The 16,927-nt window shown below is 45.2% G+C and overlaps 1 protein-coding gene across 3 annotated transcripts in view; it reads right to left on the minus strand.

Annotated features, from left to right (window-relative positions):
- RPS6KC1 (ribosomal protein S6 kinase C1) overlaps positions 1-16,927 on the minus strand; it is a 92,198-nt gene that overhangs the window by 51,800 nt on the left and 23,471 nt on the right. For all 3 annotated transcript variants that reach the window (XM_053383202.1, XM_053383201.1, XM_053383204.1), the window contains 3 exons: positions 13,113-13,206; positions 12,303-12,359; positions 11,505-11,867 (listed from right to left, as the gene is read on the minus strand). In XM_053383202.1, coding sequence (XP_053239177.1) covers positions 11,505-11,867; positions 12,303-12,359; positions 13,113-13,206 — 514 coding nt within the window. The remainder of the gene's footprint in view (positions 1-11,504; positions 11,868-12,302; positions 12,360-13,112; positions 13,207-16,927) is intronic.

Genomic DNA, 16,927 nt, shown 5'->3' on the forward strand with positions numbered 1-16,927 from the left:
GAAGCAACAGCTTCTTACTGCCGACAAGAAAACAAAATGGTGCCAGAAGCGCTCCATGTTCCAGCATAAAGACTACAGAAACAGGAGGAGGCTGTTTTCATAGTCACGTTCTGAGGTTGTTCACACACAACCTCTGAACAGTGGGGAAGGAAGGCGCGATATTTTCCAGTTCCCTTTGCATTCTGTTCTGGAAGAGCTTTCAATCTAGCAAAGGCAGAGATGGCCAAGAATCAGAGTAGCACAAAAGGAACTTGTTAGGCAACAAAGAGGAACCTAGCAGACGCCTGATCCTGGGAAACCAGCTACAGCAGCTTGAACAGCAAACATAACTTTAGATACAGGGGCTGCAGGAAAAATATTTGTATTACACGCTTCCTGGAAGACACTGAAGTATCTTCTTTTTTCATTTTTTGCAAATTGAATTGCAAAAAGGGTAAAACAGGGAACCTGTGGCTCTCTAGACTTTTGGACTACAACTCCCGTAATTCCTGGGCACTGACCATGCTGACTGGGGCTGATGGGCCTCAGATTAGCTACCCATAGCACTGGGTGTACTTTGCTGCCTTTGTACTAGGACCTCTTCACACATTGCTAAACTTCCATAGACAAGTCTCTTCCTTATAGGAAATTGTGAGCCGGTGTGGTGTTTAGTGTCAGTCTAGGGACTGGGAGACCAGGGTTCAAATCCCCACTCAGCTATTAAGCTCAATGGGCGGCCTTGGACCAGACCACTGCCTCTCAGCCTAACCTACCTCAGACTGTTGTTGTGGGGACTAAATGAGGACTGGGGAATTATGTGTGCCACCTTCATCTCCTTGAAGGGAAAAGGTGGAACATCAACACAGTACATAAAAGCAAAATAGGAATAAATAAAGAGCAACCAGATGCAAGGAAAAGGGCAGTGGAGGTGCTACTAGGGAACACTACCCAATAGTCCCATGCAGTGCTCTGTGAGAAATGGCAACAGGGGCCAAGAACATTCCCAGGATGCTCTGTGGGAAGCAGAGATTCCGCGGCCAATAGTTATTTATTTAAAATGGTTTCCATTCCCTGCTATCCTCTAAAATGCTCAAGGCACCTCACCAAATAATAAAACCGTACCCTGTCAACTTGGGAAGAATTCCCTGAAGGGGGGAAATAAACAAATAGGAAAGCCACTGCTTTTGCTTATAAAGGAATCAGATTTCTCGCTTGTTGATTTTTAAATCAACATTGAAGACAGGGCGGGCAACGCAGTTATGTGGCACATGGGTCATTCGAGGACTACCGCAAAGGGTCAATTAAGAAGCAGGCTGCTCACTAAATCAGAGGGCGATCAATGGGCCTGGAGGGGTGTACCGACCTCAGACTGCTCTGCAAGCTGATCAAAGACAGGAGGGGCAGCAGCAGGAGGCCCGAGTGTGACTTTCTCTACAACTGGAGCTGCAAAGTCCAAGCAGAGCCAGCGCAGTTCCACGGCAGGGATGGGGAACCTATGCCTCACCAGGTGTTGATGGACTACAACTCCCACCATCCCTGCCACTGGCCATGGTAGCTGGGGCTGATCAGAGTTGAGCCTGGCAACATCTGGAGGGCCACGGGTTCCTTATCCCTGTTCTGGCTGTTGCCATGTATGCCAGTGGTAGTCAAGAGGACGATGGTCTCCATCAGCCCCAGCCAGCCTGGTAAGTGAGGTTGTAGCAACATCTGGAGGCAACCATGCTGGACATCCCTGAAGTAACCCATCTCGCAGGGTTGTGAACTCTGGGCCTCAGCCATGCAGTTACATTAGCGGTGAGGAGCCTTCGGCCCTCCAGATGTTGTTGGATTACAGCTCCCATTGGCCTTGACTATTGGCCATGCTAGCTAGGGGCGGCAGGAGAATGGGGCACGAGTGGCAGCTTCACACACGAGGGTTCCTGATAGATACATGTGTGACAGATGTAGTTTAGCAACATCTGGGGCCCCACGTTACCCCTGCCAAGTATCTCCCTAGTCAAAACACTAGGACCGCCACCATGACACGAAGGGGTTCCTTCTTATCTATCGTGCTTTTGTTTTGTCTTTGTTTTGAAGGTCATTACCCAGCCTGTGCTTTAGGGTTAAGTCGGATTTCAAATATATAAACACACAGCTGGACCATTTCCAAGCCAAAGCAAAAAATAAAATCCTTCCGTCTGGTCCTGCTCTCTTGTTATTTCACTGGACACCACTGTGGTTCTCTCTCTCTCTCTCTCTCTCTCTCTCTCTCTCTCTCTCTCTCTCCTTGGACCATCCCCAAGGAACAGAATTTGGGCCAAGAGGTTTCACTCCTTGTACCTGAGCCTTGGGCAGCCATCAGGCGCTACTAGTTTTCCAGCTTCCAAACGGAGACTGGCAGGCGACCGCTTTCGCCCTGAAGCGACAGTCAGATCAGTTTTCTTGGAGAGACTTGTAAGTGGAAACCATGTGACAGAAGAGCGACGAGGGACGGCGAAAAACAACAGCAACAATGCCGCACCACCAAAGGGTTCCAAATCCACTGATAAGCAAGGGTAATTTCCTTGACAGTTCTGTGCCTCAGAAGATCTGGCTCTCTTCAGCAACTTGGCACCATGGCCAACATTTCTTGGTAGAGCTAAGCCCAGGATGAAAGGGTGAAGCCACAGAGATATAGGCACATCTCCTTGAGTTTCAATTTCTCTTGGTTGGAGAGCACGTAAACGTTAACACCAAGGGGAGGGTCGTGGCTAGGAGCATCTCTGTTGCACACAAAGGGGTCTCAGGTTCAACATGTTGCCAGTTGATGTAGACATGGAGGTGAACCAAAGCTTTGTATGTAACCAGAAAGGCCAGTTCAGATGATGGATCCAAGGAGGAAATAGCAATGCTTGCTTCCACTGTTGAGTGCTGAGTGATGAAGAAGCTTTGCTCTGGTTATCAAGAAACGGGGAGGTTTACGCTGATGGGTTTAAAGCAGTGTTTCCCGAAATGAGAGGTGCCACCCTCTGGGGGGCGCTGGAATGATCCAGGGGAGCGGTAGTAGCCTTGGATGCAATTGGGGGGCGTTGAATAAAAATAAGGGGGCAGCAGAAGTAAAAAGAAAGACGGTTCGTCCTTCTCATTAGGATTATTTTCAATGCTATTCATAGTTTCTACGTTAATATTATCCTTCATTGTCTTAATTTTCTGAGTGCAATGTGAATGTTACTATGGTTGATTTTAATAAACAATTTTATCACTTCCAAGCTTCAAGGTGTCTTCTTTGCAACAACATTGTTTACCATGTCGTAGGATGTACTGTATTTTTCACTCTGTAAGATGCACTCCCCCACCCCCAAAAAAGTAGAGGAAATGTGTGTGCATCTTATGGAGTGAATGCAGGCTGTGCAGCTATTGCTGAAGCCAGAACAGCAAGAGGGGGAGCTGCGCAGCCTCTTCAACAACATTTGATTCAGAATATATATATATATATATTTTTTTAAAGAATATTTATTAAATTTTCCAATTTTTTAAACAAACAAACAAACAAAACAAACAGAAACATTAAACACAGGCATAAAATTCATAAACCATACTTTTAAATAACAAATTTCTCAGACCTCCTCATACTTCTCCTTCTTGTATCCCAATTAAGATTATTTGTTCAGCAAATCCTTCATTTAAAGCATTACAGCTTATAACATTACCTTATTTTTCAAACCCTTTCTTTTCCCCATCTATGTTCTTATATATTATTGCAGCTAGAAACCTCTCAATTTCAATCCAACACCATCTAACTTTCTTAAATTTTACAATGTTTCTGTAAATAGTCCTTAATTTTTTTCCAATCTTCTTCTGCCGACTCTTCTCCCTGGTCACGGATTCTGCTCGTCAATTCTGCCAGTCCCATACAGTCGATCATTTTCATCTGCCATTCTTCCAGAGTGGGTAGATCTTGCGTCTTCCAATACTTTGCGATGAGTATCCTTGCTGCTGTTGTAGCATACATAAAAAAAGTTCTGTCCTTCTTTGGCACCACTTGGCCGACCATGCCCAAGAGAAAGGCCTCTGGTTTCTTCAAGAAGGTATATTTAAATACCTTTTTCAGTTCATTATATATCATTTCCCAGAAAGCCTTAATCTTTGGGCACGTCCACCAAAGGTGAAAGAATGTACCTTCAGTCTCTTTACATTTCCAACATTTATTATCGGGCAAATGATAGATTTTTGCAAGCTTGACTGGGGTCATGTACCACCTATATATCATTTTCATAATATTCTCTCTTAAGGCATTGCATGCCGTGAATTTAATCCCGGTGGTCCACAACTGTTCCCAGTCAGCAAACATAATATTATGTCCAATGTCTTGTGCCCATTTAATCATTACAGATTTAACCGTCTCATCCTGAGTATTCCATTTCAGCAGCAAGTTATACATTTTTGACAAGGTCTTAGTTTTGGATTCTAGCAGTTCTGTTTCCAATTTTGATTTTTCCACCTGGAAACCAACTTTCTTGTCCAAATTATAAACCTCCATTATTTGGTAATAATGAAGCCAATCTCGCACTTTATCTTTCAATTTCTCAAAACTCTGCAATTTCAATCTGTCCCCTTCTAGTTCCAAGATTTCCCAATATTTTGGCCATTTAGCCTCCATGTTAAGGTGAAAGCACACAAAGCTTTTAAAAATCATATTGTCAGGAGAGCACTGTTTAATGTTTGGACTAGATATAAAGATTTATTGGAAAATAAAACTCCAAGGTGGTTGTCACCAATGGAGGCTAAGGCTCAGAGAAAACTTAACATGGAGGCTAAATGGCCAAAATATCAGAATATATTTTTTTTCTTGTTTTCCTCCTCTGAAAGCTAGGTGCGTCTTATGGTCGGGTGCGTCTTATAGAGCAAAAAAATACAGTAGGTGGAAATAGAGATACATAAAAGAACGCAAATTTGTCACTGCATCTTCCTGTTTGTTCACAGGTAATTTCTTTTTTCTGAAAAGAGGGCAGTAGGCCAAATAAGTTTGAGAGCCTCTGGTTTAGAGAGACTCTTTTAAGAAGCCCCTCCTCTCCTAGGTGCATGGGGGCCTCTCTCCCACTGTCTGGCGCTCTCAGTGAGCCACACTGTAGGCTGAATTTTAGTCAGAATAAATGTTGTTCCTGTGAGTGGCATTTGGCATAGGACTGGACTGTATCAAGGCTGCAGGGCCTCACACCGGAGGGTGTAATGCAGCCCTCCAGACCTCTCTATCTGGTCCTCAGGACTCTCTCCAGGCCGCACCTCCTCAGCCACACACTCCACTCTCCTTGAGCATTTTTGCCTTGCAGGAATGTGCCCTTGAATGCCCTTGCTTGCCTGGATGGGGGGGGGGTGGTACTGTAGAAACTAGCCTGCCACTCACAGGTAAGATTTATGGGTTTGCTGCTTTGCCTACCTTTTCCTTTGGCCACGCACACCTGTGGCCCCCAGGAGATTGCTCATAATGGAATGTGGCCCTCATTCTGAAAAAGGTCCTGTCCCCCGTCCCCTTGACCATATATGGCCATTACCCATCCTTGACAACATAGCATTATGAATTCTATCATGCTTTGAATGCAGATCTCCCCAGGTGAGCTCCAGTTAAAAGGATCAGGTAGCAGGCAACGAGAGAAACCTCTTTCCGCTACCCTGGGAAGCCGCTTCCTGTCCAAGCAGACAATACAGTGGTACCTCGGTTTTCCAACAGCTCAGTTCACAAACAACTTGGAACCTGAATGCTGCAAAACCAGAAGTAGGTGTTCCAGTTTTCAAACTTTTTTTTTGGAAATCAAACGTGCTCCATTTTGAGTCCCCCTATGTTTCCTGTTGTGCTGCTAATTTGCGTCGCCCCATTCAAGCCTTCCATTTCCAACTGCAGTGTTCTGAGGTTATATTTGGAGCTTATATTTGGTGCTTTTGTTTTTGCTATTTATTTTGCGTTTTTTGTTTTGCGGCTTTTTCAGTTAATTTGTTTTTCTGACTGTGTGGGTCCCAGTTCAGCTACTGATGGATTGAGTGAGTGAGTGAGTGAGTGCAGAAATGGGTAAAAGCCCCCCATCCAAACAATGACTATCATCAGTGCAGGTAGGAATAAAACATTAATTTTAATTTTTATCACCTACAATACTGTTTTATGTATTGTATACTGCAGTACATTGATTATTGCTTTCATTTTATGGATCAATGGTCTCGTTAGATAGTAAAATTCATGTTAAATTGCTGTTTTAGGAATTGTTTTTAAAAGTCTGGAACAGATCAATCCATTTTGAATTACTTTGTATGGGAAAGCGTGCCTTGGTTTTGGAACAGACTAATAATAATAATAATAATAATAATAATAATAATTTATTATTTTTACCTCGCCCATCTCGCTGGGTTTCCCCAGCCACTCTGGGAGGCTTCCAACAAAGATTAAAAATACATTAAAATGTCACACATTAAAAACTTCCTTAAACAGGGCTGCCTTCAGATGTCTCCTAAATGTCAGGTAGTTGTTTATCTCTTTGACATCTGATGGGAGGGCGTTCCACCAGGTGGGTGCCACTACCAAGAATGCCCTCTGCCTGGTTCCCTGTAGCTTTGCTTCTCGCAGTGAGGGAACCGCCAGAAGGCCCTTGGCACTGGACCTCAGTGTCCGGGCAGAACGATGGGGGTGGAGACGCTCCTTTAGGTATACTGGACCAAGGCCGTTTAGGGCTTTAAAGGTCAGCACCAACACTTTGAATTGTGCTCAGAAACGTACTGGGAGCCAATGTAGGTCTTTCAGGACCGGTGTTATGTGGTCTCGGCGGCTGCTCCCAGTCACCAGTCTAGCTGCCGCATTCTGGATTAGTTGTAGTTTCCGGGTCACCTTCAAAAGTAGCCCCATGTAGAGCACGTTGCAGTAGTCCAAGCGAGAGATAACCAGAGCATGCACCACTCTGGCGAGACAGTCCACATGCAGATAGGGTCTCAGCCTGCATGGAGCTGATAAACAGCTGCCCTGGATACAGAATTGACCTGTGCCTCCATGGACAGCTGTGAGTCCAAATGACTCCCAGGCTGCGCAGCTGGTCCTTCAGGGGCACAGTTACCCCATTCAGGACCAGGGAGTCCTCTACACCAGCCCGCCCCCGTCCCCCAAGAATAGTACTTCTGTCTTGTCAGGATTCAACCTCAATCCATCAGCCACCATCCATCCTCCGACTGATTAAGTTTGAGAACCAAGGTACCACTGTACTGGCCAAGGCAGTCAAACAGATTTTATTTATTTATTTGTGTATTTAATTGAATCTGTATACTGCTTAATTGTAAATAAAACCTCTGAGGATTTGGTATAAGGCAGCCTCCTATGTTTCCATACATCTGAATGCCTCTGAATGTCTTGGATGCTTTAGTTGAGATCCCTGCGTTGCAGGGGGTTGGACTAGATGACCCTCAGGGTCCCAGGATTCTGATTCCAAATAGTTTTCAAATCCAGCAGCCAACGGAATCATCAGCACCAGCATAATTTTTTTTAAAAAAGTCTAGAGCACTATAAAAATCTGCTTCCCTTTTTCTTTTTGTATTCTATCATTTGGATAATAAACTAGGTGACTGTATGTGCACATGTTAATTATGGAAAGGGTAGCAGATCTCCACTATACTAAACAAAGCAGGTGGGGAAGAGTCCTTTTAGCAACTTACAGATACGGTAAGAATAAATGCTGGTTGAGCTACTGAGAAAAGGCTGGGTTCATCTGATTTTCACACTAATGTTGCATGTTGGCAGGATGGCAACCATTTAGTAGCAAGAACTACTAAGGGCTCATATGCAAACCAATCTGAAGTTTTATTGCAGTCGTTTGGTATTTGATGCAAACTCTACTGAGGGAGAGAGAGGCCTTCTCAGGAGTTCCAAAAGTTCCAAATGCTCATGAAAATATACCCCCTTCTAATGCACTGGCTGTGCTTAGGAGATCAAACATCTCTCAGATTATTATTATTATTAGAAGAAGAGCTATGACATACTTTTTTGTCAGGGCATGCAGACCCTTTGTGACACAGGCAAACAAACTAGGAAGTATTCAACCAACCATAGTTTCCTGTTACGTCCAAACTGGGGGACTACGGTTACCAGCTTCAGAGCAGTCAGGATATTAAGCCACGGTGTGAAGTTCATTATTTATCACTGCTTATTAATTTACATACCACTTGCCTGCCCAAATGGCTTCCAAGTACAGTGGTACCTCGGGTTAAGAACTTAATTCGTTCTGGAGGTCTGTTCTTAACCTGAAACTGTTCTTAACCTGAAGCACCACTTTAGCTAATGGGGCCTCCCACTGCAGCCACGCCGCCGGAGCACGATTTCTGTTCTCATCCTGAAGCAAAGTTCTTAACCCGAGGTACTATTTCTGGGTTAGCAGAGTCTGTAAACTGAAGCATCTGTAACCTGAAGCGTCTGTAACCCAAGGTACCACTGTATAAAATCAATTATAAAGTCCATACATAATCAAAAGCAGCTTTGAATTTCCTGGTTTGTTCCCAAACTGAAAATGGTAGTTTCCCAGTTGGGGGGGGGGAGGTGGGACTGGAAGCTTGTGGCTAATTAGAGGCTTCCAAGTTTGATAGTGGGTTGCCCAAATTCGCTCCCACACATACGGCAAAAGGCTTGTTCATATCTCAGTATATTAAGTCAAGTAACGATCACCTGAACGGGCAACGCTGTACCCCTTAAACTCACTACACGTACAGCATATGTAATATCACCATGAGATTCTTGCAAGAGGACATGAGAAGTGGCCTTTTGGACTATATAAATTATAAAACTTAATGCCGTGAGCTAAACGAGACAGCGGTTAAGAGGCTATTGCACTATTACAGGGATATGGCACCGATCGGAGTCAATGGAAAGGAGAGATTTCTGCAAGGCACACCGCGAAGTAAAGTGCTCTAGATCAACTGATAGCAGAAATCATTAAGAGCAAAGATAAAAACCAAGAAGCGGTGCTTTGGGGTTTTTTGTTCTCCGTGTTGCAACTGAAGTTTGGAAGCTTCAAATCCTACTTACTTGGCGCCACCATGTGGCAATAATCTGTATTGCCACTTTTTCCATCAATGGAGAATGGAAACTCTTGTTCACAAGCAAAAACATACCAACACTTGTGTAAGTCTCCTGACACAAGCCCACTAGGAAGGATAAATCCATAGGTAGCTTCCTATTAATGCAGATATGTAAATTCTGCAAGAATGCACTGTTTCTCATGCACCCACATCATTTTCGAGAGACATTAACACATAAGAAGAGCTCTGCAGGATCTGACCAACAGCCCGTCTAGTCCAGCATCCTGTTCTTACAGTGGCCAACCAGACGCCTGTGGAAAGCCCACTATGGAGGACATGAGAACAACAGCACTCTCCCTTCTCATGTTCTCCAGCAACTGGTGTTCGGCACAGAAGCAGAAAAAAGTTATCACGGTTTGTAGCCGTTGATAGGATTAGACTAATGAAAGGAGGATAAGACTTTTTCAAAGCCATCCAAGCTGGTGGTTTCATCACTACCTTTTGTACCTGGCTGTGCAGTTCTGGAATGCTTACACATAAAGGTTGAAAAGCCAGGGTCTGTAGTGCTCAAACCTCACCCATTTAATAATATAAGAAACTAAATACGAGAGGAAAGCCCTGCTTGAGTGGAGCCTAGCCTGCGCTTACTGAGATCATTCGACCCTAGAAATGGGGAACAAATGAATGAGGTTGAGGAAGCCACGAATTGTAAAGTTTCCGGTTTCAGCTAATGTTCCAAGGGAAAGGATTCCTTTAACTCTAGAGAAAATCAGGAGAACTGGAGTTTTAAGTGGCCCATGTGTGGACTTGACAGCATCAAGAAGGCCCTCTTCGCCAATAACCTGGGAAAGAAGTTCTCTTTTTGGAATAAAGGCAAAAAGGATGCATATCCACAACAGGAGCATATCTTTGGCCAGCTTGCCTACTGCAGAAGCACGTTCAACTGAGCTGCACAGCCTTCTCCCCTAGATCAAGCTCGGAGGAAGCCTGCTCCGAAAATCAACGTGAGGCAGGCTACAGATTCCTATGGGGCTGATTAACTGCCGGGAGCAGCTGTGATCTGTGGACAGCTGCCCCACGCTGAGCCTCTGAAATGCAGGTGACAGCTTCTCAGTGAAATACCCTCAGGCCCTGGAGTGGCTCCACCCACCCAGGCTGGTCTCTGGATCCTGCTGGGCAGAAAGCTATGGAAGAAGCTTCTTGTTCCAGTTGAAGAACAAACACTTCCTGAGCTCTGGCGTACAGTATGTTCCCATATCCTTTCATTGCCCTTCAGTCCTGACCCCCGAGTTGTTCTCCTCAGTCCTACCTCCTGCTTCGTCCTTTGACCCCAAGGCTTCTCCATCCCACTGCTCCTGGCTCATTTCTGGCCATCATCCAGCACCCCAGCACCAACAGTGACACAGTCCCTTTCCTCCTCTCCAAAGCAGTTAAAGCATATAATATGACTTTTTGCTTTAATCACAATGTTCAGCTTGTTTTTTTTAGTGGTTGCTTTGTTATCAGTGTTTTATAGACTGTTCATAGTTTTTACACTGATGATTTGCTCATTATTCCATTTGATTTGTGCTGCCTTCGTGATGTTCTGTTATGTTCCATCATATGCTCCTCCTCTTTATTGTTTGTAAGCCGCTTTCGGGATTCATTTGAAAGGAATGCAGCCCAGAAATACAATAAATCAAATCAAATCGATTTTGGAACAGCAGGAGTCAGAAGATAACGACACCAAGGAATGGCCACACTTGTGAGTAGACAGAGGCCATGTTCAGGGCTACCGATGGACAGAAGAGGCAGGATTACAGTGGTACCTCGGGTTAAGTACTTAATTCGTTCTGGAGGTCTGTTCTTAACCTGAAACTGTTCTTAACCTGAAGCACCACTTTAGCTAATGGGGCCTCCTGCTGCCGCTGTGCCGCCGCTGCACGATTTCTGTTCTCATCCTGAAGCAAAGTTCTTAACCCGAGGTAATGTTTCTGGTTTAGAGGAGTCTGTAACCTGAAGCATATGTAACCTGAAGCATATGTAACCCGAGGTACCACTGTAGATGGTTTGATCTAGCAGGGCTACTCTGATGTCCTCACAGGGCGGTTTTCAATTTACACCACAGATAAGGAACCCATAGTTCTCCAAACTTCCCAAATCCCATCAGCCCTAACCAGCATGGCCAGAGATCAAGGATCATGGGAGTTGGAGCCCGGCAACATCTAGGACGTTGCAAGTCCCCCCATTCCTACCTTATGCCAAACCTAGTTCAGGACAAACCTCAGGCTTAATCATTTAGGTGGACTCTTTTGAGCACATAGCAAACTATCTATGCAGACACAATGCAGCTATTGACAGGGATGCTGAGTTTGCTCCCATTGGCAGGAGAATCCACTGGACAGAGTTCAGGGATCTTCCAGCCGGCGGAAGAGAAGAGGCAACTCTCACCTGAGGTTGAGACATCTGGAAGGCAGCAGGCTGGCAAAAGCTGAACCAAGTCAACAAGAAACGCAGCCAAAAAAACACAGTGAGTAAAACCATACCTTGCACCCCTTCCAGGAGCAGATCCACTCCTTTCCTATAAAAGCCAAAGGCAGCCTCATAGTCTTCCTCTTCCTCCTTCTTCAAGGCCAGCTTTATCAGCTCCCCTGCCTTGTCCAGGTAATCTCGCCTGCCAAGCTTGGCCTTTAAGCTCCCAGTGAACAGGCCCCGGCTCTCCCTCTCGCCATCGGGTTTGCTCCATTCGTGGTCCGAAACGGCAGAGGCCTGCGCCAGCAGTTCGGCGGGAAAGCTGAGGCTGAAGGATCTGCTGGGGGAATTCTGGTTAGATGCCATTCCATCATCTAACTCAGCAAGAGAGTCCACATCAACAGTCAAAGAGATCAGGTCGCTGTCGCTTGAGAAACCTGAAGGGCAGAAGGAGAATGGAGTTGGGAAAGAATCTGGTGGGTCAACATGGCATCTTCCAGCCGCAGGCAAATCTTGGCTGCCAGAGGGTCCAATTTGGCCAGTGAGACGCATGTCCAAGTGTCAATCAGGTGACGTCACTGGGTGATGTCAGCTGATAGGCAAGGGGGCGGAATTTGATTCTGCTGGTGAAACAGACCCCTGCATAGAGTAGGACTGAAATATCCACTCATCTGCTGGTGAGCAGACAGTTCAGTCCTGCTGGGTGCTGCTTCACCAGTACATTTTCTGAGGGGAACGCACTGGCAAAGAAGACCCCCCCCTCCCCACATGGCACAATCCAAGATTTCAGATAATCGCAGAAGCAACAATCGGCACAACGCTGCTGCGTTCGCGACCGAAACTCAAATCGGCCACTCCTTACTCACGCTTACCTCCATACTCTGACTGGCTGAGTGTCACGTCATCGAGGAGACCAGCATCCTTCCGAGCTTGAAACCAAAGGGGGGGAAGAGAGGGGAAATATATAGAAGGGAAAGTGGGTGAGTTTCTGTAGCCTGGGACAAGTCACAACTCTTGAGATGATGCCTGCATGCGTTATAACTGGGATACTGAACCCTTTCTCTCATCTGTGTAGAAATCAAATGACCTTGGCCGCATTCATAGCTCAAAGCACAATAATACACCGCTTTAAACAGTTGTGGGGGAAGCAATGAGTTTTTAAAATGGTAGCACAGCACTTTAAATGGTGTGAGAAAAAGGGTCTGAGAAACCAACCCCTCACTAACTAAAACAATATAAATGAATCACATGCTTGTTAAAGACAATGCAGATATGCCAAACTACAGACTTACAGCCTGGTCCTAGGCACTTTTGCTCAGAATCCCCACAGTTTTTTAACAGGGCTTATACCCTAAACAAGCATGCTTAGGGTTGCAAGTGTTAGAAGTGCCTTTTACAGAAAGACAGCTGCATTAAGGTGCCTCAAGCTCTGGCATTAGCAGGTTTTATCCCCTATCAGCGAAGAGTGGCAAGGTTGGGGACTCCATGCATGCTAACACCAACTACGTTTACATGTTTGAGCAGACCAAAAAAATTCTAGCTGAAATGCTAATGCTGCCATCTAGAGGAGATGAGGAGGGAAAAGGTGCGCTTTTACATTCCTTGACTATGCTATAAATCACCCTACTTGGTAAACTTGGGCTGGGGACAAAATTACGAGAGGTAACACGGTGGGAGCCAACCTTCAGAACTGCAGACCGACAGGCTGTCTGTCAAGGAATCCGACAGAGGATCTGCAGGGCCAATCAATTCAGACCCAGCATGTACTTCTCCATCCTTGAAAAAGAAAGAGAAATTAGGACTTATTTAACTGTTACTTACTATGAATTAAAGCAACTTCCACTTTCACCAAGAAAAAGAAAAGAGCTATAGAAAAATGTGGCCAGGTCACAGAGACTTCACACTCTCCCCATTCAAAACCTAACTTCTTAAATAAAAGGCTCACTGGTATTTTCACCCATTTGGGGAAAGGAAAAGTTATACCTCCCCTCCCCTCAATGGAAGCCCCCCACACACACACACCTGAAAGGTATTTTTTTAAGCTCAAAGTTGCCAACTACATATTTCGTGAGTGTGCAGTTTAGCCCTAAGTATCTAGCATCTATAAGCAACACATTCGAAGCAGCCTTCTCAGTGAAGAAAAATATCATTTACTTTAAGAATAATAATAATAATAATTTATTATTTATACCCCGCCCATCTGGCTGGGCTTCCCCAGCCACTCTGAGCGGCTTCCAACACAATACAGTAATACAGTAATACAGTAAAATACAGTAATGCATCAAACATTAAAAGCTTCCCTAAACTTTAAATCACCCTGCTTGCCTGCAGCCCTGTTCCACAAAAGAGAGCAGTTCTGAAGCATGAGTGTCATTCTGGCTGCACACAAGTGTCTCCTTTGTGGGCATATCCCCATTTATTCATATATCGAGTGATATACAACACACCAGCACCTCTTGCAATTCATGGGGGATACATAGGTAGCTACTTAGACATGATGGCTAACTATGACAGCCTCCACTGTCGGAGGCAGTATGACTGGACACCAAGATGCTGGGCATTGCAAGAGGGGAGAGTGCTGTTGCACGCAGCCTTCCTCCTTGCAGGCTTCCCACGGACATCTGGTCGGCCATTGTGAGAACAGGGTGCTAGACAATGAGCCTTTGGTCTGATCCAGGTAGAGCTCTTCTTAACGTCCTACTGACCATGCTAACTGCGCTAGGGTTCCCGGAATCTGGTATATGGGTGTTTAAAGACAGGCACATGCCATTCGTGCCTACATGTATAGGAAATGAATGGCACCGCTAGCTAGCAGGACCGATTGTCAGGGATGATGGGAACTGTAGTCCAGAAACAGCTGGAGACCCAGGTTTGGGAAACTCTGCTTTGAGCTTTTACAAATGCAGGCAAACCAAGATTCAGAGCTGCATTTCCTAATACCACTTCATTTATTTTTAAAAATAATTTTTTAATTGATTTTCCAATATTGACCCAATATTACCACAGTTTTGCCAATTATGCAGATTCCAGTTAATGTCAAAATAATTCCAATTGATTCCAAATTTATACAATTTAATCAAAGTGGTTTCCCGTGCTCCTTGATCATTTTTTTTAATGCAGTCCTTATATTGTTGCAGTTCATATTTTTTATTATCATCTAATTATATTTCGGTTGGTATATTAATCATTAAGATAACGGCTGCATTTTTAACCATTAACTATTCGTGTTAATACTTTATCTAACTTTCCGATTTCAAATGAGGTGCTCTAATTATTTTCCTCTTCTCTGCATGTGTCAGTCTGAATATGTTGAATTATAAGGCCCTTGGCCACTAACACCAAGGACTCAAGGGCATCCTGATCAAATTTGCAGATGACACCAAACTGGGAGGGGTGGCTAACACCCCAGAGGACAGGATCACACTTCAAAACGACCTTGACAGATTAGAGAACTGGGCCAAAACAAACAAGATGAATTTTAACAGGGAGAAATGTAAAGTATTGCACTTGGGCAAAAAAAATGAGAGGCACAAATACAAGATGGGTGGCACCTGGCTTGAGAGCAGTACATGTGAAAAGGATCTAGGAGTCTTGGTTGACCACAAACTTGACATGAGCCAACAGTGTGACGTGGCAGCTAAAAAAGCCAATGCAATTCTGGGCTGCATCAATAGGTGTATAGCATCTAGATCAAGGGAAGTAATAGTGCCACTGTATTCTGCTCTGGTCAGACCTCACCTGGAGTACTGTGTCCAGTTCTGGGCACCACAGTTCAAGAAGTACACTGACAAACTGGAACGTGTCCAGAGGAGGGCAACCAAAATGGTCAAAGGCCTGGAAACGATGCCTTATGAGGAACGGCTAAGGGAGCTGGGCATGTTTAGCCTGGAGAAGAGGAGGTTAAGGGGTGATATGATAGCCATGTTCAAATATATAAAAGGATGTCACATAGAGGAGGGAGAAAGGTTGTTTTCTGCTGCTCCAGAGAAGCGGACACGGAGCAATGGATCCAAACTACAAGAAAGAAGATTCCACCTAAACATTAGGAAGAACTTCCTGACAGTAAGAGCTGTTCGACAGTGGAATTTGCTGCCAAGGACTGCGGTGGAGTCTCCTTCTTTGGAGGTCTTTAAGCAGAGGCTTGACTACCATATGTCAGGAGTGCTCTGATGGTGTTTCCTGCTTGGCAGGGGGTTGGACTCGATGGCCCTTGTGGTCTTTTCCAACTCTATGATTCTATGATTCTATGAACACCACTTTAAATAATCACGGTTTCCCCAAAATGGGAACTGCATTTATGGGAACTGCAGATTCTCTAGGATACTTAATTGTTAGGAGACCCCTGTTTGCCTCCCAGATTTATAATTCCCAGAGTTCTTGTGAAGAGGGATTGACTGTTAAACCACTCTGAAAATTGCATCTCCGTGAGGGAAATAAGGGTCTCCTAACAACTCTCAGGGGATGCAGGTGGCACTGTGCGTTAAACCACAGAGCCTAGGACTTGCCGATCAGAAGGTCGGCAGTTCGAATCCCCGCGACGGGGTGAGCTCCCGTTGCTCGGTCCCAGCTCCTGCCCACCTAGCAGTTTGAAAGCACATCAAAGTGCAAGTAGATAAATAGGTACTGCTCCGGCGGGAAGGTAAAAGGCGTTTCTGTGCACTGCTCTGGTTCACCATAAGCGACTTAGTCATGCTGGCCACATGACCCGGAAGCTGTACGCCAGCTCCCTCAGCCAATAAAGCGAGATGAGCGCCACAACCCCAGAGTCGGTCACGACTGGACCTAATGGTCAGGGGTCCCTTGACCTTTACCTTTAACAACTCTCAGAAACCCCGCGACAGGGTGAGCTCCCATTGCTCGGTCCCAGCTCCTGCCAACCTAGCAGTTCGAAAGCACATCAAAGTACAAGTAGATAAATAGGTGCCACTCCGGCGGGAAGGTAAACGCCGTTTCTGTGCACTGCTCTGGTTTCGCCAGAAGCGGCTTAGTCATGCTGGCCACATGACCCGGAAAAACCGTCTGCGGACAAACATCAGCTCCCTCAGCCTATAGAGCGAGATGAGCACGCAACCCCAGAGTCGTTCGTGACTGGACTTAACTGTCAGGGGTCCTTTACCTTTTCAGTTTTAACAGTTTTAACAACTCTCAGAACCAGGGCTTTTTTTCAGTCAGAACTCACCGGAACTCAGATCAGGCAGCTCTCAGCTGGGCACCACTGCCATGATAAGAGAACAAGTGAGGGATTCACAGTTCCAGCACCTCTTTTTCTAGAAAAAATAGCACTGCTCAGAACCCTTAACAAGCTATAGTTCCCAGAATCCTTTGGGGAAGCAATGACTGCTTGAAGTGGTATGAGACTGCTTTAAATGTATGGTGTGGATGTGGCTTAAGTTCTACTCAAGAGGAGACCCACTGAAATTAATGGACCTAACTTACTAGGTTTCTTTCATTTCAGTGGGTCTACCCATTTGGGCCAAATGCCACCCCACATATAAAG

Source organism: Podarcis raffonei, chromosome 3, assembly GCF_027172205.1.
Source record: "Podarcis raffonei isolate rPodRaf1 chromosome 3, rPodRaf1.pri, whole genome shotgun sequence".
Taxonomy (NCBI): Eukaryota; Metazoa; Chordata; class Lepidosauria; order Squamata; family Lacertidae; genus Podarcis; species Podarcis raffonei.